The sequence below is a fragment of the Petromyzon marinus genome, unplaced genomic scaffold (assembly GCF_048934315.1).
Source record: "Petromyzon marinus isolate PM22_M1 ecotype Great Lakes invasive population unplaced genomic scaffold, UKy_Petmar_22M1.pri1.0 PM_G_Scaffold_4, whole genome shotgun sequence".
NCBI lineage: Eukaryota > Metazoa > Chordata > Hyperoartia > Petromyzontiformes > Petromyzontidae > Petromyzon > Petromyzon marinus.
In genome coordinates this window covers 3,298,375-3,325,334 of record NW_027422983.1, presented here as the reverse complement: position 1 = coordinate 3,325,334, position 26,960 = coordinate 3,298,375, and the positions used below count along the sequence as shown (strand labels likewise).

General features: G+C 52.4%; 1 protein-coding gene across 1 annotated transcript in view; it reads left to right on the top strand.

Annotated features, from left to right (window-relative positions):
• Positions 1-26,960, top strand: part of LOC142916565 (cadherin-2-like) — a 42,951-nt gene that overhangs the window by 5,471 nt on the left and 10,520 nt on the right. Inside the window, exons 4-12 of the mRNA XM_076061685.1 lie at positions 922-1,091; positions 4,803-4,940; positions 7,522-7,743; positions 8,673-8,783; positions 9,800-9,942; positions 11,724-11,866; positions 16,424-16,652; positions 23,755-23,976; positions 24,322-24,460. Of these exons, the coding sequence (XP_075917800.1) occupies positions 922-1,091; positions 4,803-4,940; positions 7,522-7,743; positions 8,673-8,783; positions 9,800-9,942; positions 11,724-11,866; positions 16,424-16,652; positions 23,755-23,976; positions 24,322-24,460 (1,517 nt within the window). The remainder of the gene's footprint in view (positions 1-921; positions 1,092-4,802; positions 4,941-7,521; positions 7,744-8,672; positions 8,784-9,799; positions 9,943-11,723; positions 11,867-16,423; positions 16,653-23,754; positions 23,977-24,321; positions 24,461-26,960) is intronic.

Below are 26,960 nucleotides of genomic sequence, written 5' to 3'. Positions count from 1 at the left end.
ACATCATAGACGCCTGGCCCCCCGGGGCCTCCGGCACAAGCTTAGTTGTTACATATTTCAGTTTAATTCGTGGTTTCGTGGTAATTAATTGAAGGTGAAGGGGTTACCAGCCCCTCGCACCCGTCCAGAGCCCCCGTTTAGCCCCTGTGGTGGACACATATGCCATGAGGGGAGGAGCCAATCAAAATTGGATCTCCCCCCACAGCGCTGTCCACGACAGAGTTGCCCGTCCGGCACCACGAGGAGGTAGGGGGTTGTTTTGCCGGACAGCCACTACGGGTGGCCACTCACTCACACACATACACACTCACACATACACACTCAAACACTCACACACACACATACACACTCACACATACACACTTACACACTCACTCACACTCACTCACACACTCACATACACTCACACATACACACAGATACACACACTCACACATACACACAAAGATCCCCCAAATAGCCTGTAACAGACTGTAGGGGCAAGTGCTGTTAGCGAGCACCTATGAAGGCCGGAACGGTACACGAGGGGGTGGGTGTCCAGCACCACGCCCGACCGCCTTTGTCTCCCTAGTGACGATGTTTACACACCGCACCAGGTACTCATTTGAGGCTGAGTCGACCTAGGGGAGGCCCAGGACCGGTTCAGATAATCGTCACTGGTGTTGGCCGTGAGCGGGAATCGAACCCGGGTCGCCAGTTTCATAGCGCAGCGCGCTAATCGCTACACTACCGCTCCCCACATACACACAGATACACACACTCACACATACACACACTCATACACTCACACTCACACACTCACTCACTCACACACTCACACACACACACAGACACACACACACACAGACACACACACACATACACACAGATACACTCACAAACACTCACTCCTTCCCCTCCCTCTCCCTCCGGCCGTGTCAGGCACTTTCGTGATGAGGGTGGTGGCGAGTGACATGGATGACCCCTTGACGCTCAACGGAGCGATTCGATACCATATAGTGTTGCAGGTTCCCATGATGACTGCACACCGCGTGTTCACCATCGACAGATTCACAGGCATCATCACCAATACTGTCCGGCTGGACCGAGAGGTGGGTATCACGTCTGTGTGTGTCTGTGTGTGTGTATCTGTGTGTGTCTGTGTGTGTGTGTGTCTGTGTGTGTCTGTGTCTATGTCTATGTGTGTGTCTGTGTGTGTGTGTTTGTCTCTAGTGTGTGTTTGTCTGTGTGTGTCTGTGTGTGTGTGTCTGTGTCTATGTGTGTGTCTGTGTGTTTGTCTCTAGTGTGTATTTGTCTGTGTGAGGTGTGTCTGTGTGTGTCTGTGTGTGTGTGTGTCTGTGTGTGTGTCTATGTGTGTGTCTGTGTGTTTGTCTCTACTGTGTGTGTCTGTGTGTCTCTGTGAGGTGTGTGTCTGTGTGAGTCTGTGTCTATGTGTGTGTCTGTGTGTTTGTCTCTACTGTGTGTTTGTCTGTGTGTGCGTGTCTGTGTGTTTGTCTCTACTGTGTGTGTGTGTGTCTGTGTGTGTGTCTGTGTGTGTGTCTGTGTGTGTGTGTCTATTTAACTCCAAAAAAGTAATCTGCAGCGCCACACGTATTACCATCATTAGGGGAAAAAACGGTGACCCAATCTCCGACCCCCAGGAACAGGTTTGCAGATTTGCTGAGCATTTCTGTGATGTCCTGGGGGAGGGAAAATCCCTCAGCCAGGAAAACATCGTGGCACAAAGTGAGGATGACCCTGCTGAGGCTGTGGTGCCTCAAACTTTGGAAGAAGTCACCCCCTGTGAGTGGCTGGCTGAGGTGCCATCTGTTGAGGAAGTACTGAAGGTGATCCGGAGTCTGAGACCAGGAAAGGCAGCGGGCAGAGATGATCTCCCAAGCGAAATGCTGAGGGAGGGCGGCGTTTGTGCACAGACTGCCCTATATGACATCATAACAACAGTCTGGACCACTGGACGGGTTCTCACTCCTCAGTGTGCCAGGAAAGGTCCTGGCAAGGATTATTCAACATCGCCTTGCCAGGCACGCTGAGGAGAGGCTTGCGGAGCCCCAATGCGGTTTCAGGAAAGGGCGGTCCTGCACAGATGCCATATTTTCTGTCCGTCTGCTACAGCAGAGTTGTAGGGATTCCAAAAAGACCTACATCTCTGCATAATTGACTTGGTCAAGGCCTATGATACCATCAGTAGGCCTGGGCTCTGGGTTGTTCTTCGTGCTTTTGGAGTACCTGACCCTCTGCTCACGATCATTAAGGACCTTCATGATGGTGAGCGGGCCTGGGTAAAACTACGTGGCCGGCAGTCAGAACCATTCCCTGTTAACCTTGGGGTGGGACAGGGATGTCCTCTAGCTCCCACATTGTTTAACATCTATTTTGACCACGTAGTTCGTGAAGCCTTCAATAGCTGTACCGGAGGAATCTCCATATGGTACAGATATAATGGGAGGCTGATCGACGCCCGGGTGCAGTCAAGGGATGGCTCCCGAATGCTCAACCACGTTATGTATGCTGATGGTTTGGTAATAGCTGCTCATTCAGAGGAGGAGTTGGAGACGCTGCTGCTGAGACTGGAGCGTGCCACTAAGAGGTGGGGCCTTACCATCTGCCCCACCAAAACTAAGCACCTGCCTGGGTATTTTGTACCATCGGACACTCCACCCCCACAACTCCCAATCGGTGATGGGGCAGTTGTGGAGAGAGTGGAGAGTTTCCCATACCTGGGCAGTGTGCTTATGGCTGGCTCCAGTTTAACAGTAGAGGTCTCACTCCGAATAAGTTTAGCGGCAATATCTTTTCATCGGTTGCGTAACGTTGTGTGTAAGCTACCTGGTTTGTTGCTCCGCACTAAGCTTCAGGTCTTCTCGGCCACGGTCATTCCCTTCCTTCTCTACGCTTGCGAAACGTGGACACCCCTAATGGAACATATTCGCCAGTTAGAAACATTTAGGCTGGCCTGCCTATGATCCATCCTGGGTTTAGCCAGACTGGATTGTGTGAGGAGCTCACAAATCCTTGAAAGATCTGGGCAAAGTCCCATCGGTGAGCTCCTCCGGCGGGCAAGGCTGCGATGGCTGGGTCATGTAGCCCGCATGCCCAGCCACCGCATGCCGAAACAGCTTTTGTTCGGCCGGTTCGAGGGGGCTAAGCTAGCGCGGCACGGGCTAGAGAAGAGATGGAGTGATGTGGTACAGGAGGACGTGGAGCTGAGTGGACTTGCCGATGACTGGTACCAGCGGTGTCAAGATCGGCCTCTGTGGAGGAGGCTCGTGAAGGACGCTACTGGGCAGTTGGAGGCAGTCGCCCTCCAACAACAACGGAGGGCGGAGGAGCGACGCTCAGAACAACGAGCGGAGCGCCGGGTGGCTAAAGCACAGCAGGTTGGCACAGTAGGGGGCACAGGTGGTGCATCAGCCAGTCATCTCAGTCAGTCGACCCGTGGCACCTGGGTCTGCCTCGTGACCTCCTGCCAGCGGGCGTTCGACACTTCACGTGGCCTCAGGGTGCACATAGCCTGGCACAAGCGTCGTGGTGACGTCACCGCCACTTAGTGGCGAATGGCGGTTGTTGTTGTGTGTGTGTTTGTCTCTACTGTGTGTGTCTCTGTGAGGTGTGTGTCTGTGTGTGTGTGTCTGTGTGTGTCTGTGTGTTTGTCTCTACTGTGTGTGTGTGTCTGTGTGTGTATCTGTGTGTTTGTCTCTACTGTGTGTGTGTCTCTGTGAGGTGTTTGTGCGTGTCTGTGTGTGTGTGTCTGTGTGAGTCTGTGTCTAGAACATCTGACTGTTGTTGTATCTGTAAAGCAAACAAATACGGTACATTTTGTGCACTGATGCAGTTTTCCGCATCGTTTAATCTGGCTTCTGCCGCACATCACGGACACAACGTTTGTGTGACGATTGTCTGAACCGGTCCCGGGCCCCCCTAGGTCGACTCGGCCTCAAATGAGTACCTGGTGCGGTGTGTAAACATTGCCACTAGGGAGACAAAGGCGGTCGGGCGTGGTGCTGGCCACCCACCCCCTCGTGTATCGTTCCGGCCTTCATAGGTGCTCGCTAACAGCACTTGCCCCTACAGTCTGTTAAGGCTATATGGGGGATCTTTGTCTGTGTCCATGTGTGTGTCTGTGTGTTTGTGTCTATGTGTGTGTCTGTGTGTTTGTCTCTACTGTGTGTGTGTCTCTGTGTGAGGTGTGTGTCTGTGTGTGTCTGTGTGTGTCTGTGTGTGTGTCTGTGTGTGTGTCTGTGTGTGTGTCTGTGTGTTTGTCTCTACTGTGTGTGTCTGTGTGTGTCTGTGTGTGTGTGTGTGTGTCTGTATGTTTGTCTCTACTGTGTGTGTGTCTCTGTGAGGTGTTTGTCTGTGTGTGTCTGTGTGTGTGTCTGTGTGTGTGTGTGTCTGTGTGTGTGTCTGTGTGTGTGTTTGTCTCTAGTGTGTGTGTGTCTCTGTGAGGTGTTTGTCTGTGTGTGTCTGTGTGTGTGTCTGTGTCTGTGTGTGTCTGTGTGTCTGTGTCTATGTGTGTGTCTGTGTGTGTGTTTGTGTGTGTGTGTGTTTGTCTCTAGTGTGTGTTTGTCTGTTTGAGGTGTGTGTCTGTGTGTGTCTTTGTGTTTGTCTCTACTGTGTGTTTGTCTGTGTAAGGTGTGTGTCTGTGTGTCTGTGTGTGTGTCTGTGTGTGTGTCTGTGTGTGTGTCTGTGTGTGTGTGTCTCTGTCTCTCTTTGCACGCCATGTATAGCGGTTACCGCTCTGCGCTACAAACCCACTCCGTGCGTGTGCCGGGGGGTGACGGTGTGGGAGTGTCCGCTCTGTGTAGAGAGTGGCGCACTTTTCGCTGGTGGTGATGGCTTCGGACATGGAGGGAGACGCCAACATCGGACTCTCGACCACGGCCACCGCCATCGTCACCATCACCGACATCAATGACATCGCCCCCGAGTTCACGAGAAGAACCGTACGGCACGCCGGCACCACCACCGCCACCACCACACACCACCCACACTCACACCGTCACCACCACCCAACCTCAACACTGCACCATAGACTCAACACTGCACCATAGACTCAACACTGCACCATAGACTCAACACTGCACCATAGACCAAACACTGTACCATAGACTCAACACTGCACCATAGACTCAACACTGCACCATAGACTCAACACTGCACCATAGACTCAACACTGCACAATAGACTCAACACTGCCCTTAGACTCAACACTGCACGATAGACTCAACACTGCACCATAGACTCAACACTGCCCATAGACTCAACACTGCACCATAGACTCAGCACTGCACCATAGACTCAACACTGCACCATAGACTCAACACTGCACCATAGACTCAACACTGCACCATAGACTCAACACTGCACCATAGACTCAACACTGCCCATAGACTCAACACTGCACCATAGACTCAACACTGCACCATAGACTCAACACTGCACCATAGACTCAACACTGCACCATAGACTCAACACTGCACCATAGACTCAACACTGCACCATAGACTCAACACTGCACCATAGACTCAACACTGCACCATAGACTCAACACTGCACCATAGACTCAACACTGCACCATAGACTCAACACTGCACCATAGACTCAATACTGCACCATAGACTCAACACTGCACCATAGACTCAACACTGCACCATAGACTCAACACTGCACCATAGACTCAACACTGCACAATAGACTCAACACTGCACCATAGACTCAGCACTGCACCATAGACTCAACACTGCACCATAGACTCAACACTGCACCATAGACTCAACACTGCACCATAGACTCAACACTGCACCATAGACTCAACACTGCCCATAGACTCAACACTGCACCATAGACTCAACACTGCACCATAGACTCAACACTGCACCATAGACTCAACACTGCACCATAGACTCAACACTGCACCATAGACTCAACACTGCACCATAGACTCAACACTGCACCATAGACTCAACACTGCACCATAGACTCAACACTGCACCATAGATTCAACACTGCACCATAGACTCAACACTGCACCATAGACTCAACACTGCACCATAGACTCAACACTGCACCATAGACTCAACACTGCACCATAGACTCAACACTGCACCATAGACTCAACACTGCACCATAGACTCAACACTGCACCATAGACTCAACACTGCACCATAGACTCAATACTGCACCATAGACTCAACACTGCACCATAGACTCAACACTGCACCATAGACTCAACACTGCACAATAGACTCAACACTGCACCATAGACTCAGCACTGCACCATAGACTCAACACTGCACCATAGACTCAACACTGCACCATAGACTCAACACTGCACCATAGACTCAACACTGCACCATAGACTCAACACTGCCCATAGACTCAACACTGCACCATAGACTCAACACTGCACCATAGACTCAACACTGCACCATAGACTCAACACTGCACCATAGACTCAACACTGCATCATAGACTCAACACTGCACCATAGACTCAACACTGCACCATAGACTCAACACTGCACCATAGACTCAACACTGCACCATATACTCAACACTGCACCATAGACTCAACACTGCACCATAGACTCAACACTGCACCATAGACTCAATACTGCACCATAGACTCAACACTGCACCATAGACTCAACACTGCACCATAGACTCAACACTGCACAATAGACTCAACACTGCACCATAGACTCAACACTGCACCATAGACTCAACACTGCACCATAGACTCAACACTGCACCATAGACTCAACACTGCTCCATAGACTCAACACTGCACCATAGACTCAACACTGCCCTTAGACTCAAATCTGCACAATAGACTCAACACTGCACCATAGACTCAACACTGCTCATAGACTCAACACTGCACCATAGACTCAACACTGCACTCTAGACTCAACACTGCACCATAGACTCAACACTGCACCATAGACTCAACATTGCACCATAGACTCAACACTGCCCATAGACTCAACACTGCCCTTAGACTCAACACTGCCCCATAGACTCAACACTGCACCATAGACTCAACATTGCACCATAGACTCAACACTGCACCATAGACTCAACACTGCACCATAGACTCAACACTGCACCATAGACTCAACACTGCATGATAGACTCAACACTGCACCATAGACTCAACACTGCACCATAGACTCAACACTGCTCCATAGACTCAACACTGCACCATAGACTCAACACTGCACCATAGACTCAACACTGCACCATAGACTCAACACTGCACCATAGACTCAACACTGCACCATAAACTCAACACTGCATGATAGACTCAACACTGCACCATAGACTCAACACTGCACCATAGACTCAACACTGCATGATAGACTCAACACTGCACCATAGACTCAACACTGCACCATAGACTCAACACTGCTCCATAGACTCAACACTGCACCATAGACTCAACACTGCACCATAGGCGGTATACAACAACAACAACGTCACCCCCCCTGTCCGCCCCCTTCTCTCGGCATCTTCATCGCCGTAGTGGTTCGGCACGGTCCGTGAGAACGCCGTGGGGGTGCCGGTGACGATGCCGCCCCTCTCAGTGATCGACTCGGACGAGGCCGGCACGGCGGCTTGGCGTGTCCGCTATTCCTTCCGCGGGGGGGGGCAGGGGGGGGGGGAGTGGGGGGCGGGAGACCCCGGCGACCTGTTTGTCGTGGAGACCGACCCCGGCACCAACAATGGCAGGATCGTCGTTGTCAAGGTAACGCGTGGGAGGGAGGGGAGGGGGTGAAAGGAGGGAGGGGAGGGAGGGGAGGGAGGGGAGGGAGGGGAGGTAGGGGAAGGATGGAAGGGGAGGGGGGGAAAGGAGGGGAGGGAGGGAGGGACGGAGGGAAGGGAGGGGAGAGGGGGATGGAAGGAAGTGGGGGAGGGAAGGAAGGGGAAGGAGGGGAGGGAGGGGAGGATGGGGAGGGAGAAGATGGAGGCAGCTAGGGAGGTATTTTTTCACAGACGTCCAGTGGGGGGTGAGGGGGGGGGGCATGGGGTCCGAACGTCAACGTCGCCAGCACTGGGGAGACAAAGGCGGACGGGCGTGGTGCTGGCTCCCCACCCCCACGTGTGCCATTCCAGCCTTCATAGGTGCTCGCTAACAACACTTGGCCAAACGGTCTGCTAAGGCTATACGGGGGATCTTTGCCTTTTGTACGTGTGCGTGCGTGTGTGTGAACGTGTGTCCGTGTGTACGTGCGTGTGTATGTGTGTCCGTGTGTGTACGTGTGTGCGTGTGTGTACGTGTGTGTGTGCGTGTGTACGTGTGTACGTGTGTGTGTACGTGTGTACGTGTGTGTACGTTTGTACGTGTGTGTGTACGTGCGCGTGTGTACGTGTGTGTACGTGTGTGTACGTGTGTGTGTACGTGTGTGCGTACGTGTGTGTGTGTACGTGTGTGTGTACGTGTGCGTGTGTATGTGTGTACGTGTGTGTGTGCGTGTGTACGTGTGTACGTGTGTGTGTACGTGTGTGTACGTGTGTACGTGTGTGTGTACGTGTGTGTGTACGTGTGTGTGTGTACGTGTGTACGTGTGTGTGTACGTGTGTACTTGTGTACGTGTGTGTGTACGTGTGCGTGTGTACGTGTGTACGTGTGTACGTGTGTGTGTGTGTACGTGTGTGTGTGCGTGTACGCCGCAGCCCTTAGACTTTGAGACGTCATCGTCATACCAACTCATCGTCTTCGTGGATAACGAGGAGCCGCTCGTGAAAACCATGCGGCCCCCTCCAGAGAGTACCGCCACCGTCACGGTGAGTGACCCCCACGGCCCCCACATGGCCCACGCACGGCCCCCCCACGGTCTTCCCGTGCCACCCGCACCCGGCTCTGGACACCTGCGAGCTGCTCAAGAGCTTCACAGCTGCTGGGATTCTCCCGACACGAACAAAGATTCCTACAGAAAAGCCGCCACCCCCGACCTCTCCCCGCATCTCTACCCGCATCTCTCCCCGTATCTCTCCCCGTACCTATCTCCATGTTTTTACCCGCGTCTCTCCTCGTACCTATCTCCATGTTTTTACCCGTGTCTCTCCCCGTACCTATCTCCATGTTTTCCCTGTGTCTCTCCCCATGCGCGTCTCTCCCCGCATCTCTCCCCGCATCTCTCCCCGTGTCTCTCCCCATACCTATCTCCATGTTTTTCCCCATGTCTCTCCCCGTACCTATCTCCATGTTTTTCCCCGTGTCTCTCCCCGTGCGCGTCTCTCCTCGCATCTCTCCCCGTGTCTCTCCCCGTACCTATCTCCATGTTTTCCCCCGTGTCTCTCCCCGTACCTATCTCCATGTTTTTCCCCATGTCTCTCCCCGTACCTATCTCCATGTTTTTACCCGTGTCTCTCCCCGTACCTATCTCCATGTTTTTCCCTGTGTCTCTCCCCGTGCCTATCTCCATGTTTTTCCCCGCGTCTCTCCCCGTATCTATCTCCATGTTTTTCCCCGTGTCTCTCCCCCTTCCTATATCCATGTTTTTCCCCGTGTCCCTCCCCGTGCGCGTCTCTCCCCGCATCTCTCCCCGTGTCTCTCCCCGTACCTATCTCCATGTTTTTACCCGTGTCTCTCCCCGTACCTATCTCCATGTTTTTCCCCGTGTCTCTCCCCGTCCCTATCTCCATGTTTTTCCCCGTGTCTCTCCCCGTACCTATCTCCATGTTTTTCCCCATGTCTCTCCCCGTACCTATCTCCATTTTTTTCCCCGTGTCTCTCCCCGTGCGCCGCGTCTCTCCCCCCCACAGCTTGTCTCCCCGTGCGCCGTGTCTCTCCCCGGCAGGTGAGTGTTGAGGATGAGAACGAGGCTCCGCTGTTTGAGCCGCGGCTACAGCAGGTGATGCTGGCCGAAGGCCTCGCCCTGGGCAGTGCCGTCACCACCCTGGTGGCACGGGACCCGGACACCGCACAGAAGCAGAGCCTGCGGTGAGGACAACTCCCCGCCAAGCGAATAACAACCAAAACAACAACCACAACAACAACCACAACAACCACAACGACAACCACAACAACCAAAACAACAAGCAAAACAACCCCAACAATCACAACAACCACAACAACAACCACAACAACCTAAACAGGAGGAAGACTTCTCCGCCAATGTGGCTGTCGCCTGATGAAGCTGGGTGTCGTTGTCGTAATTACTGGTGAAATGTCACGGTACTCAGATAGGAAATGTCGTGGATTTGCTCTCCAATACACTACTGGTTAGTGCTGTACGAGTGTAGTGAGCCTAAAGACGAGGGAGAGCCGGTACTTGAGGCAACACTTTTATTTGACAATAACTCAATACAAGGTCCCTAACACTGAGGGGTAACGGCCTCTTTCACCCGCTGCTTGGGGAGGTTTGGCCTCCGGGCTATCGTGCCTCCGAACACTGGGACCACTCTCAGCCCTCTGGCTAGGGGCCCTAGGGGAGGCTATCCTGACCCGACCCAGCCAAGGTCCTCGGGTCCTGGCCACTCTCCCACTCAGTCCCGGACCTTAGAAGGTCAGCGGGTCTGGGGGTACCTAGGGTCCGACCACTGTCCCACTCAGTCCCTGCCCTGACAAGGACGTCGGGTCTGGGGGTACCCAGGGTCCGACCACTGTCCCACTCAGTCCCTGCCCTGACAAGGACGTCGGGTCTGGGGGTACCCAGGGTCCGACCACTGTCCCACTAAGTCCCTGCCCTCACAAGGACGTCGGGTCTGGGGGTACCCAGGGTCCGACCACTGTCCCACTAAGTCCCTGCCCTCACAAGGACGTCGGGTCTGGCGGTACCCAGGGTCCGACCACTGTCCTACTAAGTCCCGGCCCTTACAAGGACGTAGGGTCTGGGGGTTCCCAGGGTCCGACCACTGTCCCACTCAGTCCCTGCCCTGACAAGGATGTCGGGTCTGGGGGTACCCAGGGTCCGACCACTGTCCCACTAAGTCCCTGCCCTCACAAGGACGTCGGGTCTGGGGGTACCCAGGGTCCGACCACTGTCCCACTAAGTCCCTGCCCTCACAAGGACGTCGGGTCTGGGGGTACCCAGGGTCCGACCACTGTCCTACTAAGTCTCGGCCCTTACAAGGACGTAGGGTCTGGGGTTTCCCAGGGTCCGACCACTGTCCCACTAAGTCCCTGCCCTCACAAGGACGTCGGGTCTGGGGGTTCCCAGGGTCCTACTCTAAGCCCGGCAGTCTTCAGTCTTCGGCTTGGGGATGACTGCCGAACCCGTTCAAGGGTCCGGCTTTTATAACCCTCCAGGTTCTCTCCGCCCCTGGCCACGCCTCCCTTCCAGAATGTTCTGGGGGATCCTGGAATATTCCCCCAGCCCACCCCCTCTTGGGGTCTGGGGAACCCTAGCAGCCCACATACCACCCCCTGCTGATGTATGTCTGCTACTGCAGGTAAGTTACCACAGTCTGTTCATGGCGTGACACTAGACAACACTATACAATATTATACACTGCACGCTACACTTCACACTACACTATACACTACACTACTATACACGACACTATACACTACTATACACTATACACTACTATACACTACACTACTATACACTACACTATACACTACACTTTACTCGCTAACAGCACTTGCCCCTACATCCTGTTGAGGCTACATGGTGGGGAATCTTCGTCTGTGTGTAGGTGTCTGCCTACTCGCCACTAACAGCACTCGCCGCGACAGTCCGTCGAGGCTACCTGGGGGATCTTTGTGCGTGCGTGCAGCTACCGCAAGCTGCGGGTGCCGGGCGACTGGCTTGACATCGACGCGGCCGGCGGCGCGGTGAGCACGGCGGCGGAGCTCGACCGCGAGTCGCCTCTCGTGCAGCGCAACGTCTACACAGCCACATTCCTGGCGACTGACGACGGTGCGGGGTTACAGGGGAGCGGGGCCCGCGGCCACGCCCACGCTCACAGCCACGCTCGCCGTCGCTGCGTGCGCGTGTGTGTGTGTGTACGTGTGTGTGTACGTGTGTAGAGGGTCACTTCTGAGACGCTGGTAGTAGGAGGCACACACACACACGTTTGTTCTACACTTTTAGACACTCTGTTCACACATGGGATCACTGCAGACGGGTCAGGACGCTCGGCATGCTGCCTGACCCACAATGCCGAGCGTGAAGAGCGAGGACCCAGGGGAAGGCGCGGCAGCGAGGACTCCACTCCAGCAGACGGCCCCGACCCGGCCTCGGGACCTCCCTTTTATGGCCCCCGGCGTGGCCTGGCCACGCCCTCGGCCACGCCCCCTTCTGAAACCTACCAGAAGGTGTCTGGGCCGTGCCCCACGTGTCCCATCTGTCACCTTTGACCTATCACGTGCCCTGCAAGCCAGCCGGGCTGCTACGTCCTCTGACAGCCACCAGCACTACGCCCCCTAGGTCCCGTTCCATGACATTGCATGCCGTGCTGGCAGAGAGGGCTACTGCACCCACAATTCCCCTCTCTGTAACCAACGCTACGCCCCCTAGTGACCCACCTTCACTACATTTTATGTGTGTACATGTGTGTGTGTACGTGTGTGTGCGTGCGTGTGTGTGTACGTACGTGTGTGGTGTGTGGCGTGTGTACGTGTGTTGTGCGTGCGTGTGTGCGTGCGTGTGTGTGTGTACATGTGTGTGTGTGTGCGTGTGTGTGTGTACATGTGTGTGTGTACGTCCGGCAGAACAACCCCCTACCTCCTCGCGGTGCCGGACGGGCAACTCTGTAGTGGACAGTGCTGTGGGGGGAGATCCAATTTTTGATTGGCTCCTCCCCTCATGGCATATGTGTCCACCACAGGGGCTAAACGGGGGCTCTGGACGGGTGCGAGGGGCTGGTAACCCCTCCACCTTCAATTAATTACCACGAAACCACGAATTAAACTGAAATATGTAACTAATAAGCTTGTGCCGGAGGCCCCGGGGGGCCAGGCGTCTATGACGTCTCCTGGCCAAACCCCAATTGGCGGAGCCAGGAGATTTAATACCTACCCTCGGGGCTACTCCAGAAACAACGAAAAGCCACTACGGGTGGCCACGTGGAATGTTCGAACGCTCACTGCAGAGGAGAGGCTGCCACTCCTCTGTCGGGAGCTGGACCGGTACCGCCTGGATCTATGCGGCATTCAGGAGGTCCGGTGGACCGGCTCTGGCTCCTGCCACCATGAGGGGTGGACAGTCCTCTACTCTGGGCAGCAGACTGCCAAACAACAGGGTGTGGGTCTTCTTTTGAACAAAAGAATGAAGGGGGCGTGGGAGCGTGGCGGTGAGGTGTGGGAAGCTGTAAGCCCCAGGCTACTTTGGGCTCGCCTTCGCATCAACCGGAGGCGAGGAATGGTGGTCGTGGTTACTTATGCCCCCACCGAAGATGAACATTTGTGGAGGGATGCAGGCAAAGCCGATGAGTCAGATGCCTTCTATGACCTCCTGTCACAGGTGCTGGCTAAAGTGGCCCCTCGGGATAGAGTCATCATGTTGGGTGACTTCAATGCCCGAGTTGGTCATGATACTGGCACCTGGTCTGGAATGATTGGAGGGCATGGGCCAGATCAGCTCAATAACAACGGTAGGAGGCTGCTAGATTTTTGTGCAGCCCATGGGCTTGTAATTACCAACACGCTGTTCCGGCATCGGCGCATCCACACAACATCATGGATGCATGCCGGGTCCAAGCAAGAACATCTGCTGGACTACATAGTGACGGACCAGCGAATGCGAGCCCATGTCCTTGACACCAGGACCTACCGTGGAGCTGATCTGCCCTCTGACCATCGACTAGTCATCTGTAAGATGCGCCTGCCATTCTTCCACTCCGGTGGTGGGTGTACACCCAGGACCCCATTCCAACCTAAAGTGGCCTGGTCTCAGTTATCTGATGAAAGTTGCAAGCGAGAATTTCATCATCGCTTGCGGCTGGGATTGGCATCGTCCCCGACTCCTCCTGATGTCGAGGGTAAATGGGCGAGGTTTAGGACTGTGACTCATGCAGCTGCAATGGCTGCTTTGGGTACGCGGTCCAGACCTCCCCAGAGACCCTGGCTGACAGAGGAGGTGTTCAGGATGGTTGAGAAAAAGCGACAGGCCCACTGTCATCGGCTACAGAATCTCACGTCAGAGAATGAGGAGGCTTACCGCAGCCTTCGCTCGGAGGTTCGGAGAGCCGTGAGGCGCTGCAAGGATGGGTGGTGGTCGCGGGTTGCTGAGGAGATGGAGTCTGCCTCAGTGGCCCGTGATCACAAATCTCTATTTAACTCCATCAAAAAAGTAACTTGCAGCGCCACACCTATTACCATCATTAGGGGAAAAAACGGTGATCCAATCTCCGACCCCCAGGAACAGGTTCGCAGATTTGCTGAGCATTTCTGTGAGGTCCTGGGGGAGGGAAAATCCCTCAGCCAGGAAAACATCGTGGCACAAAGTGAGGATGACCCTGCTGAGGCTGCGGTGCCTCAAATATTGGAAGAAGTCACCCCCTGTGAGTGGCTGGCTGAGGTGCCATCTGCTGAGGAAGTATTGAAGGCGATCCGGAGTCTGAGACCAAGAAAGGCAGCGGGCAGAGATGATCTCCCAAGTGAAATGCTGAGGGAGGGTGGCGTTTGTGCACAGACTGCCCTATATGACATCATAACAACAGTCTGGACCACTGGACGGGTTCCGCAGGATTGGAAGGATGCCCTGGTGGTCCCCCTTTTTAAGAAGGGGGACCGCACAGACTGTAACAACTACAGGGGCATCTCACTCCTCAGTGTGCCGGGAAAGGTCCTGGCAAGGATTATTCAGCATCGCCTTGCCAGGCACGCTGAGGAGAGGCTTGCGGAGCCCCAATGCGGTTTCAGGAAAGGGCGGTCCTGCACGGATGCCATATTTTCTGTCCGTCTGCTACAGCAGAGGTGTAGGGAATTCCAACAAGACCTACATCTCTGCTTTATTGACCTGGTCAAGGCCTATGATACCATCAGTAGGCCTGGGCTCTGGGTTGTTCTTCGTGCTTTTGGAGTACCTGACCCTCTGCTCACGATCATTAAGGACCTTCATGATGGTGAGCGGGCCCGGGTAAAACTACGTGGCCGGGAGTCAGAGCCATTCCCTGTACACCTTGGGGTGTGACAGGGATGTCCTCTGGCTCCCACATTATTTAACATCTATTTTGACCACGTAGTTCGTGAAGCCTTCAATAGCTGTACCGGGGGAATCTCCATATGGTACAGATATAATGGGAGGCTGATCGATGCCCGGGTGCGGTCAAGGGATGGCTCCCTATTGCTCAACCACGTTATGTATGCTGATGATTTGGTAATAGCTGCTCAGTCAGAGGAGGAGTTGGAGACGCTGCTGCTGCTGAGACTGGAGCGTGCCACTAAGAGGTGGGGCCTTACCATCAGCCCCACCAAAACTAAGCACCTGCCTGGGTATTTTGTACCATCGGACACTCCACCCCCACAACTCCCAATCGGTGATGGGGCAGTTGTGGAGAGAGTGGAGAGTTTCCCATACCTGGGCAGTGTGCTTATGACTGGCTCCAGTTTAACAGCAGAGGTTTCACTCCGAATCAGTCGAGCGGCAATATCTTTTCATCGGTTGCGTAATGCTGTGTGGAAGCTACCTGGTCTGTCGCTCCGCACTAAGCTTCAGGTCTTCTCGGCCACGGTCATTCCCTCCCTTCTCTACGCTTGCGAAACGTGGACCCCCCTAGTGGAACATCTTCGCCGGTTAGAAACATTTAGGCTGGCCTGCCTACGATCCATCCTGGGTTTAACCAGACTGGATTGTGTGAGGAGCTCACAAATCCTTGAAAGATCTGGGCAGGGTCCCATCGGTGAGCTCCTCCGGCAGGCAAGGCTGCGATGGCTGGGTCATGTAGCCCGCATGCCCATCCACCGCATGCCGAAACAGCTTTTGTTTGGCCGGATTGAGGGGGCTAAGCGGGCGCGGCACGGGCTAGAGAAGAGATGGAGTGATGTGGTACAGGAGGACGTGGAGCTGAGTGGACTTGCCGATGACTGGTACCAGCGGTGTCAAGATCGGCCTCTGTGGAGGAGGCTCGTGAAGGATGCTACTGGGCAGTTGGAGGCGGTCGCCCTCCAACAACAACGGAGGGCGGAGGAGCGACGCTCAGAACAACGAGCGGAGCGCCGGGTGGCTAAAGCACAGCAGGTTGGCACAGTAGGGGGCACAGGTGGTGCATCAGCCAGTCATCTCAGTCAGTCGACCCGTGGCACCTGGGTCTGCCCAGTGACCTCCTGCCAGCGGGCGTTCGACACTTCACGTGGCCTCACGGTGCATATAGCCTGGCACAAGTGTCGTGGTGACGTCACCGCCACTTAGTGGCGAATGGCGGTTGTTGTTGTGTACGTGTGTGTGTACATGTGTGTGTGTGTGTGTACGTGTGTGTGTACATGTGTGTGTGTACGTGTGTGTGTGTGTACGTGTGTATGTGTGTGTGAGCAGGCTCCCCCCGTCGCGAGCGGTACCGCCACGCTGGAGTTGCTGCTGAGCGACGTCAACGACAACGCCCCCACGGCCGCCGTGTGGCCGCGTGGGGCCGCCGCGTGCCCCCGCACCGGCGTCGCCGTCGTCGCCTCGGACGCCGACGAGGACCCCAACGGCCGCCCCTTCCGCTTCCGGCTGGCGCCCGGCGGCGGCGGCGACGACGACTGGACGCTCCGCCAGGTCGACGGTGAGCGCGGCCGGGGGGGGGGGAACGCACCGCTCGGGAGATGGCGCTCGCCGTCGTCGTCATTGTCATCATCATTGTCGTCATCGTCGTCATCATCAACGTCGTCGTCATTGTCATTATCGACGTCGTCATCGTCGTCATTGTTGTAGTCGTCATCGCCGTCATCATCGTCATTATGAACGTCGTCGTCATCGTCATTGTCATCATTGTCGTCATCATCGTCATCATCAACGTCGTCATCATTGTCGTCTTCTTTGGTTCTTTCGGTAAGTTCACGTAGAATGAGAATAAAATAATAAAATAACACAATAAAATTCTCATGACGTTTCGGCCACAGGTGAAAGGTACAGACCTGTCAGAACGACAGAGCTTCAATGAACGATGTTAAGATTTGTAGCGACTTTAAGCTGGTTGGGAGAAGTGAGGCACCTTGACAAAGGTGTTTACATATTAAATAGCTGAGGGATTAGCTTGTGACTGGTCACAGGGATGGCTATGTTAAAGTCAAAACCTACACATCCACAGAAGCAACTAGTAATTTAGCATTGAAATAGCTAAGGGATTAGCTTGTGACTGGTCACAGAAATAGATGTTAAAGTAAAGGCCTACACATCCACAGAGCTTCAATGAACGCTGTTACGATTCGTAGCGACTTTAAGCTGGTTGGGAGAAGTGAGGCACCTTGACAAAGGGGTTTACATATCAAATAGCTGAGGGATTAGCTTGCGTGTGTGTGTGGGGAGCGATGGTGTAGCGGTTAGCGCGCTGCGCTATGAACCTGGCGACCCGGGTTCGATTCCCGCTCACGGCCAACACCAGTGACGATTATCTGAACCGGTCCCGGGCCTCCCCTAGGTCGACTCAGCCTCAAATGAGTACCTGGTGCGGTGTGTAAACATCGCCACTAGAGAGACAAAGGCGGTCGGGCGTGGTGCTGGCCACCCACCCCCTCGTGTACCATTCCGGCCTTCATAGGTGCTCGCTAACAGAACTTGCCCCTACAGTCTGTTACAGGCTATATGGGGGATCTTTATCTTTGTCTTTGTAGTTTGTGACTGGTCACGGAAATGGCTATGTTAAAGTCAACAGCATTAATTGATCAGACCAAACAGTTTTCATTGAAACCCTCTGCTGCCAGACCACCAAGATTATATGGCCTCCAAAGATACACAAATAAGATACACCCCTTCTTCTTTAGTTCTTTCGGTAAGTCACGTAGAATGAGAATAAAATAATAAATTGATAAAATAAAATAACACAATAATATTCTCACGACGTTTCGGCCACAACACAAGCGGCCTTCATCAGATGAAGGGACGAGACTGTCTGGAGGACAGCGCTGGAGTGAAAAAGCCACGCTCAGATCGCGACCTTTAAGCTGTGCGAGAATAAACAAAGCACCTTGACAAAATAATTAGCATAGAATTTAGCATTGAAATGGCTGAGTGATTAGCTTGTGACTGGTCACAGAAATGGCTATGTTAAAGTTAAAGCATACACATCCGCAGAGGCACCCCTTGACAAAGGAATTCGCATAGAATTTAGCATTGAAATAGCTAAGTTAAAGCATACACATCCGCAGAGGCACCCCTTGACAAAGGAATTAGCATAGAATTTAGCATTGAAATAGCTGAGTGATTAGCTTGTAACTGGTCACAGAAATAGCTATGTTAAAGTCAGAGCATACACATTCACAGAGGCACCTAGTACAAATCAAACAGGAGAATTTAGCATTGAAATAACTAGGCGAATTTAGCATTGAAATAACTGAGTGATTAGCTTGTGACTGGTCACAGAAATGGCTATTTTGAAGTCAAGGCCTACACATCTGAGCTATTCACAGTAACTGGGTATACACTACAATATATAATGAATACTATATAGTGAACCAATAAAAAACTAAAATATATATTACCTCAATGTTATCAATAAACTATATATTCTCCAATCAGCTAAGCTACCAACAATAAGTCGTTATATATCACAATGCTATATGGTGAAAAAATGGGGGGATTCTTACCCTCAACTTTAGCAACATGGATAGCTACGGGCCCCGTTCAGACGGACGAGTTTATCTATGGTCAGAACAGAGGAGGGGGAGAGAGACAGCTGCGAGGCGCTGTTATACTCCATGTTGTAAACCATACCATTAACCGTGGTGTGAGAGGTATTAAGAGTCAATGTCAGCGAAAGAGCTGCGGTCTGAAGGTCATCGTAAAATACAATTAATTAAGAATGGAAATGGTTTAAAACATCTTTCCAATGGTTACTAAGCCAGAATCCATCTTCTCGGTTGAAATTGTCTCTGTGCTTGTATATGTGAATGGCCTCATGAACGAATCTCTCATGGTAGCCAGTTGGTGTGCAAAGAACCTCCTATCTCCGGTTGTAGCCAACGTATTCATGGAAAAATTTGAAACTGACGCCATCCAGACTGCCACTCTACGCCCGACCTTATGGAAGAGGTACGTGGATGACACCTTTGTCATCTGGCCACATGGCCAGCCTGCTCTAGACCAATTTCGCGACCACATCAATTCCATACACCCAGCCATCAGATTTACCATGGAGGTCGAAAAAAATGGCAAACTACCCTTTTTGGATGTTTTAATTAAAAGGAGACATGATGGTTCAATGAGCCACTCTGTCTACAGGAAAGCTACCCATACAGATGCTTACTTGAAACCGGATTCCCACCACCATCCATCCCAGAAGAACTCCCTCATCAAGACTCTATACCATAAAGCCCAATGCATTTCCGACCAGGAACACATTACCAGTGAACTCAAGCACGTACACCAGGCTCTCAGGGCTAATGGTTACTCCGACTACACAATCCGCAAAGCCATCACTCCAGTCATGAAGAAGGATCCTCTTGTGGAGCCACTCAAAACCATCACCTTACCCTACATTGCAGGGGTCACTAAAAAGATCTCCAAAATCCTGAATAAACACAAGATCCAGGTCCGATTCAACACAGTACATAAAATCGGTGATCTAGTTCCATCTTTAAAAGATGCTGTTCCAGACATACAGTACCCGGGTGTTTACAAACTAAAGTGCCTCTGTGGTAGTAGCTACATTGGAGAAACCAAACGACATATCTCGGACCGCATCCGCGAACATAAAGCGGACATGAAACACGGTAGAATGAACTCCTCTGCCGTGGCAGATCACTGTTATAATTCAGTGGGCTCACATGACATTGACTTCTCCAAGACGGAGGTTCTTTGCAAACCAACCGGCTACCATGAGAGATTCGTTCATGAGGCCATTCACATATACAAGCACAGAGACATTTTTCAACCGAGAAGATGGATTCTGGCTTAGTAACCATTGGAAAGATGTTCAAACCATTTCCGTTCTTAATTAATTGTATTTTACGATGACCTTCAGACCGCAGCTCTTTCGCTGACATTGACTTTTAATACCTCTCACACCACGGTTAATGGTATGGTTTACAACATGGAGTATAACAGCGCCTCGCAGCTGTCTCTCTCCCCCTCCTCTGTTCCGACCATGGATGAACTCGTCCGTCTGAACGGGGCCCGTAGCTATCCGTGTTGCTAAAGTTGAGGGTAAGAATCTACCCATTTTTTTCGCCATATAGCATTGTGATATATAACGACTTATTGTTGGTAGCTTAGCTGATTGGAGAATATATAGAGTTTATTGATAACATTGAGGTAATTTATATTTTAATGTTTTATTGGTTCACTATGTAGTATTCATTATATATTGTAGTGTATACCCAGTTACTGTGAATAGCTCAGATGTGTAGGCCTTGACTTCAACATAGCCATTTCTGTGACCAGTCACAAGCTAATCACTCAGTTATTTCAATGCTAAATTCGCCTAGTTATTTCAATGCTAAATTCTCCTGTTTGAGTTGTACTAAGTGCCTCTGTTAATGTGTATGCTCTGACTTTAACATAGCTATTTCTGTGACCAGTTACAAGCTAATCACTCAGCTATTTCAATGCTAAATTCTATGCTAATTCCTTTGTCAAGGGGTGCCTCTGCGGATGTGTATGCTTTAACTTTAACATAGCCATTTCTGTGACCAGTCACAAGCTAATCACTCAGTCATTTCAATGCTAAATTCTATGCTAATTCTTTTGTCAAGGCGCTTTGTTTCTTCTCACACAGCTTAAAGGTCACGATCTGAGCGTGGCTTTTGTCACTCCAGCGCTGTCCTCCAGACAGTCTCGTCCCTTCACCTGATGAAGGCCGCTTGTGTTGTGGCCGAAACGTCGTGAGAATATTATTGTGTTATTTTATTTTATCAATTTATTATTTTATTCTCATTCTACGTGACTTTACCGAAAGAACCAAAGAAGATTAATCCTTGCAGTCACGAAAGCTTTAAATCGAAAGATACACCCCTTCGTCCCATCGTCTCTACTATCAACTCCCCCACCTATAAACTGGCACGTTTTCTTTCTGATATACTACGACCTTTCACTGGAAAAACCACCTCTGCGGTACTAAATTCCACTCACTTGGTATCGATAATCAAAGGCATTTCCCTGTCCCCAGACGACCTGCTTGTCAGTTTTGATGTGGTGTCCTTGTTCACCAAAGTTCCGGTACCTGACACCATCGCTATCATTGAAGACCTGGTTCATCAAGGACTGCACACTGATGTACCCCCCCTGGTGAGACATTGCTTAACCAACACAAATTTCACCTGGAATGGAACTTTCTACAAACAAACTGAGGGCACCCCAATGGGCTCCCCCCTATCTCCGGTTGTAGCCAACGTATTCATGGAAAAATTCGAAACTGACGCCATCCAGACTGCCACTCTACACCCGACCTTATGGAAGAACGGGGATCGTAGCTGTCCGTGGTGCTGAAGTGGAAGGTAAGAATCCACCCGTTTTTTCACCATATAACATTGTGATATATCATTGAGGTAGTTTATATTTTAGTTTTTATTGGTTTACTATATGGTTTTCATTATATAGTGTACTGTATACCCAGTTAATGTTAATAGCTCAGCTTATTGAAGAATATATTGAGTACATTTATTATATTGATGTAATTTAGAATTAGGTTTTTCGCATCGGTTTACTGTATGACAGTTGATTTGTTGCAGCCCCTTTTTGCGTCCATGTACGAGGTGCCTCTGTGGATGTGTAGGCTTTGACTTTAACATCTATTTCTGTGACCAGTCACAAGCTAATCCCTTAGCTATTTCAATGCTAAATTACTAGTTGCCTCTGTGGATGTGTAGGTTTTGACTTTAACATAGCCATTTCCGTGACGAGTCACAAGCTAATCCCTCAGCTATTTGCACAAGCTAACCCCTTTGTCAAGATGCCTCACCTCTCCCAACCAGCTTAAAAGTCGCTACGAATCTTAACAGCGTTCATTGAAGCTCAGTGGATGTGTAGGCCTTTACTTTAACATCTATTTCTGTGACCAGTCACAAGCTAATCCGTTAGCTATTTAAATGCTAAATTACTAGTTGCCTCTGTGGATGTGTAGGTTTTGACTTTAACATAGCCATTCCTGTGACCAGTCACAAGCTAATCCCTCAGCTATTTGCACAAGCTAACCCCTTTGTCAAGGTGCCTCACCTCTCCCAACCAGCTTAAAGTCGCTACGAATCTTAACAGCGTTCATAGAAGCTCTGTGGATGTGTAGGCCTTTACTTTAACATCTATTTCTGTGACCAGTCACAAGCTAATCCCTTAGCTATTTCAATGCTAAATTACTAGTTGCCTCTGTGGATGTGTAGGTTTTGACTTTAACATAGCCATTCCTGTGACCAGTCACAAGCTAATCCCTCAGCTATTTGCACAAGCTAACCCCTTTGTCAAGGTGCCTCACCTCTCCCAACCAGCTTAAAGTCGCTACGAATCTTAACAGCGTTCATAGAAGCTCTGTGGATGTGTAGGCCTTTACTTTAACATCTATTTCTATGACCAGTCACAAGCTAATCCCTTAGCTATTTCAATGCTAAATTACTAGTTGCCTCTGTGGATGTGTAGGTTTTGACTTTAACATAGCCATTCCTGTGACCAGTCACAAGCTAATCCCTCAGCTATTTGATATGTAAACACCTTTGTCAAGGTGCCTCAATTCTCCCAACCAGCTTAAAAGTCGCTACGAATCTTAACATCGTTCATTGAAGCTCTGTCGTCCCGAGAGTTCTGTACCTTTCACCTGAAGACGGCCGCTTGCGTTGTGGCCGAAACGTCGTGAGAATTTCATTGTGTTATTTTATTATTTTATTCTCATTCTACGTGACTTTACCGAAAGAACCAAAGAAGATGAATCCTTGCAGTCACGAAAGCTTTAAATCGAAATTTAAATCATCGTCGTCGTTGTCATTGTCGTCATTTACATTGACAAACTAATTTCCGTGACGCTTGCCATTGTTGTTGTTTTGATTTAAATCTTTCCTGACTGCAGGGATTCATATTCTTGCTTCTCTCGGTAAAGTCACCACCACGTAGAAGGGAAACAATAAAATAATAAAAATATACAAAATAAAATTATCACGACGTTTCGACTGCAACACAAGCAATCATCGTCAGGTGTGAAAAACACAGCGAGAACATTCGAAATTTTCTTGCTGTGGTTTCCACACCTGACGATGATTGCTTGTGCTGCAGTCGAAACGTCGTGAGAATGTCATCGTTTTATTTTTAAATTATTTTATTGTTTCCCTTTCTACGTGGTGACTTTACCGAAAGAACCAAGAATATTGTTTCTAGATTTGAAGCTTTCGTGACTGCAAAGATCCATGCTCTTTGGTTCTATTCGGTAAAGTCACGTAGGTAAAATTAAAAGAACAAAAATCACGACGTTTTGGCCACAACACAAGTGGCCTTCATCAGGTGAAGGGACCGTGCTGTCATGAGGACAGCGTTGAAGTGCGGTCCCTTCACCTGATGAAGGCCACTTGTGTTGTGGCCAAAACGCGTGATTTTTGTTGTTTTATTTTTTACCTACGTGGTGACTTTACCGAATAGAACCAAGAATAATGTTGTTGTTGTTGTTTACTTCCTCGCCCCTCCCCCCGGCACCTCCGACGGCCCCGCGCCTGTCCACGTGCTGCGTCCCCCCGGCGGCGGCGGCGGCGGCGCAGGCAACAGCTCGCAGCTGCTGGCCAAGTCGTCGCTGGCGGAGGGGCTCCACTGGGTGGCGCTGCTCGTCGGGGACTCGGGCACGCCGCCGCTGAGCGCCGTGCGGCAGCTGCAGGTGGCGCTCTGCGCCGCGTGCGACCGCCGCGGCCGCTGCCTCCACGCCAGCGCCGCCAGCGGAGCCGCCAGCGCCGTCTCGGCCATCGTCGTGTTGGTGATCTTACTGGGTCAGCTCCTCACTCACTCCTACTACTCACTCACTCCTCCTTCTCCTCCTCCTCCTCCCTCACTCACTCCTCACTCACTCACTCACTCCTCCTTCTCCTTCACTCACTCCTCACTCACTCACTCACTCCTCCTTCTCCTCCCTCCTCCTCCCCCTCCTCCCTCTCCTCATCCGCCCTCCTCCTGCACCTCATCCTGACCCACGACCCCCGCTCCGACCCCGTGACCCCGGCACCTCATCCTGACCCACGATCCCGCTCCGACCCCGTGACTCCGCCCTGCCCCCACACCTCATCCTGACCCACGACCCCCGCTCCGACCTCGTGACCCCGTGACCCCCGCACAAGCGTTCTAGGCTCCCTTCTCTTGGCGTTGGAGTTGAAACGGCGTCGCCATGGAGACAAAGTGGGCAGGTGGAGCCTCGCGGAGCCGCGCGGAGACTCGGCCACCGAATACACGGAGCAGGGCGGGGGGGAGGAGGATCGGGTGAGGTGGTGACATCACGCACAGTGACATCACCCACAGTGACACCACCCACAGTGATACCACCCACGGTGACACCACCCACGGTGACACCACCCACAGTGACATCACCCACAGTGACACCACCCACAGTGACACCATCCACGGTGACACCACCCACAGTGACATCACCCACAGTGATACCACCCACGGTGACACCACCCACGGTGACACCACCCACAGTGACATCACCCACAGTGATACCACCCACGGTGACACCACCCACGGTGACACCACCCACGGTGACACCACCCACAGTGACATCACCCACAGTGACACCACCCACAGTGACATCACCCACAGTGACACCACCCACAGTGACACCACCCACAGTGACATCACCCACAGTGACACCACCCACAGTGACACCAACAACAACAACCGCCATTCACCACTAAGTGGCGGTGACGTCACCACGACGCTTGTGCCAGGCTATGTGCACCCTGAGGCCGCGTGAAGTGTCGAACGCCAGCGGGCAGGATGTCACGGGGCAGACCCAGGTGCCACGGGTCGACTGACTGTGCCAACTTGCTATGCTTTAGCCACCCAGCGCTCCGCTCATTGTTGTGAGTGTCGCTCCTCCGCCCTCCGTTGTTGTTGGAGGGCGACTGCCTCCAACTGCCCAGTAGCAGCGTCCTTCACGAGCCTCCTCCACAGAGGCCGATCTTGACACCGCTGGTACCAGTCATCGGCAAGTCCACTCATCTCCACGTCCTCCTGTACCGCATCACTCCATCCCTTCTCTAGCCTGTGCCGCGCCCGTTTAACCCCCTCGATCCGGCCGAACAAAAGCTGTTTCGGCATGCGGTGGCTGGGCATGCGGGCTACATGACCCAGCCATCGCATTTCAAGGATTTGTGAGCTCCTCACACAAACCAGCCTGGTTAAACCCAGGATGGATCGTAGGCAGGCTAGCCTAAATGTTTCTAACCGGCGAAGATGTTCCATTAGGGGGGTCCACGTTTCGCAAGCGTAGAGAAGGAAGGGAATTACCGCGGCCGAGAAGACCTGAAGCTTAGTGCGGAGCGACAGACCAGGTAGCTTCCACACAGCGTTACGCAACCGATGAAAAGATATTGCCGCTCGACTGTGACACAGTGACACCACCCACAGTGACACGGACGATGCGGTGTAATGAGATGGCGTGCGCTGAGACTGTGGTGAGGCTGTGGTGAGGCTGTGGTGAGGCTGCGGTGAGACTGTGGTGAGGCTGTGGTGAGACTGTGGTGAGACTGCGGTGAGGCTGTGGTGAGGCCGTGGTGAGACTGTGGTGAGGCTGTGGTGAGACTGTGGTGAGGCTGCGGTGTCTGCACTGCAGGACTACGATGCGACGTTGCTGCGCTTTGAACCACCGCCGTCACCGCCATCACCGCCATCACCGCCGTGCGGCGCTTGTCCCGGATCACTCCGCCTGGGAGAGACCGTGCTGCCTAGAGACATGGCAGCCTTCATCGGTAAGGTCGGTGCCACCGCCACCATCACAACAACACTCACTTGAACAACATCACCACCATCACACACCGCTCACTTGAACATCATCACACACCACTCACTTGAACATCATCACCACCATCACCATCACACAACACTCACTTGAACCACCACCACCACCATCACACAACAACAACAACAACTGCCATTCGCCGCTAAGTGGCGGTGACGTCACCACGACACTTGTGCCAGAACATGAGCACCTTGAGGCCACGTGGAGTGTCGAACGCCCGCTGGCAGGAGGTCACGGGGCAGACCCAGGTGCCACGGGTCGACTGACTGAGATGACTGGCTGATGCACCACCTGTGCCCCCTACTGTGCCAACCTGCTGTGCTTTAGCCAGCCGGCGCTCCGCTCGTTGTTGTGAGCGTCGCGCCTCCGCCCTCCGTTGTTGTTGGAGGGCGACTACCTCCAACTGCCCAGTAGCGTCCTTCACGAGCCTCCTCCACAGAGGCCGATCTTGACACCGCTGGTACCAGTCATCGGCAAGTCCACTCAGCTCCACGTCCTCCTGTACCACATCACTCCATCTCTTCTCTAGCCCGTGCCGCGCCCGCTTAGCCCCCTCAATCCGGCCGAACAAAAGCTGTTTCGGCATGCGGTGGCTGGGCATGCGGGCTACATGACCCAGCCATCGCAGCCTTGCCCGCCGGAGGAGCTCACCGATGGGACCTTGCCCAGATCTTTCAAGGATTTGTGAGCTCCTCACACAATCCAGTCTGGTTAAACCCAGGATGGATTGTAGGCAGGCCAGCCTAAATGTTTCTAACCGGCGAAGATGTTCTATTAGGGGGGTCCACGTTTCGCAAGCGTAGAGAAGGGACGGAATGACCGTGGCCGAGAAGACCTGAAGCTTAGTGCGGAGCGACAGACCAGGTAGCTTCCACACAGCGTTACGCAACCGATGAATAGATAGCTGCTCGACTGATTCGGAGTGAGACCTCTGCTGTTAAACTGGAGCCAGTCATAAGC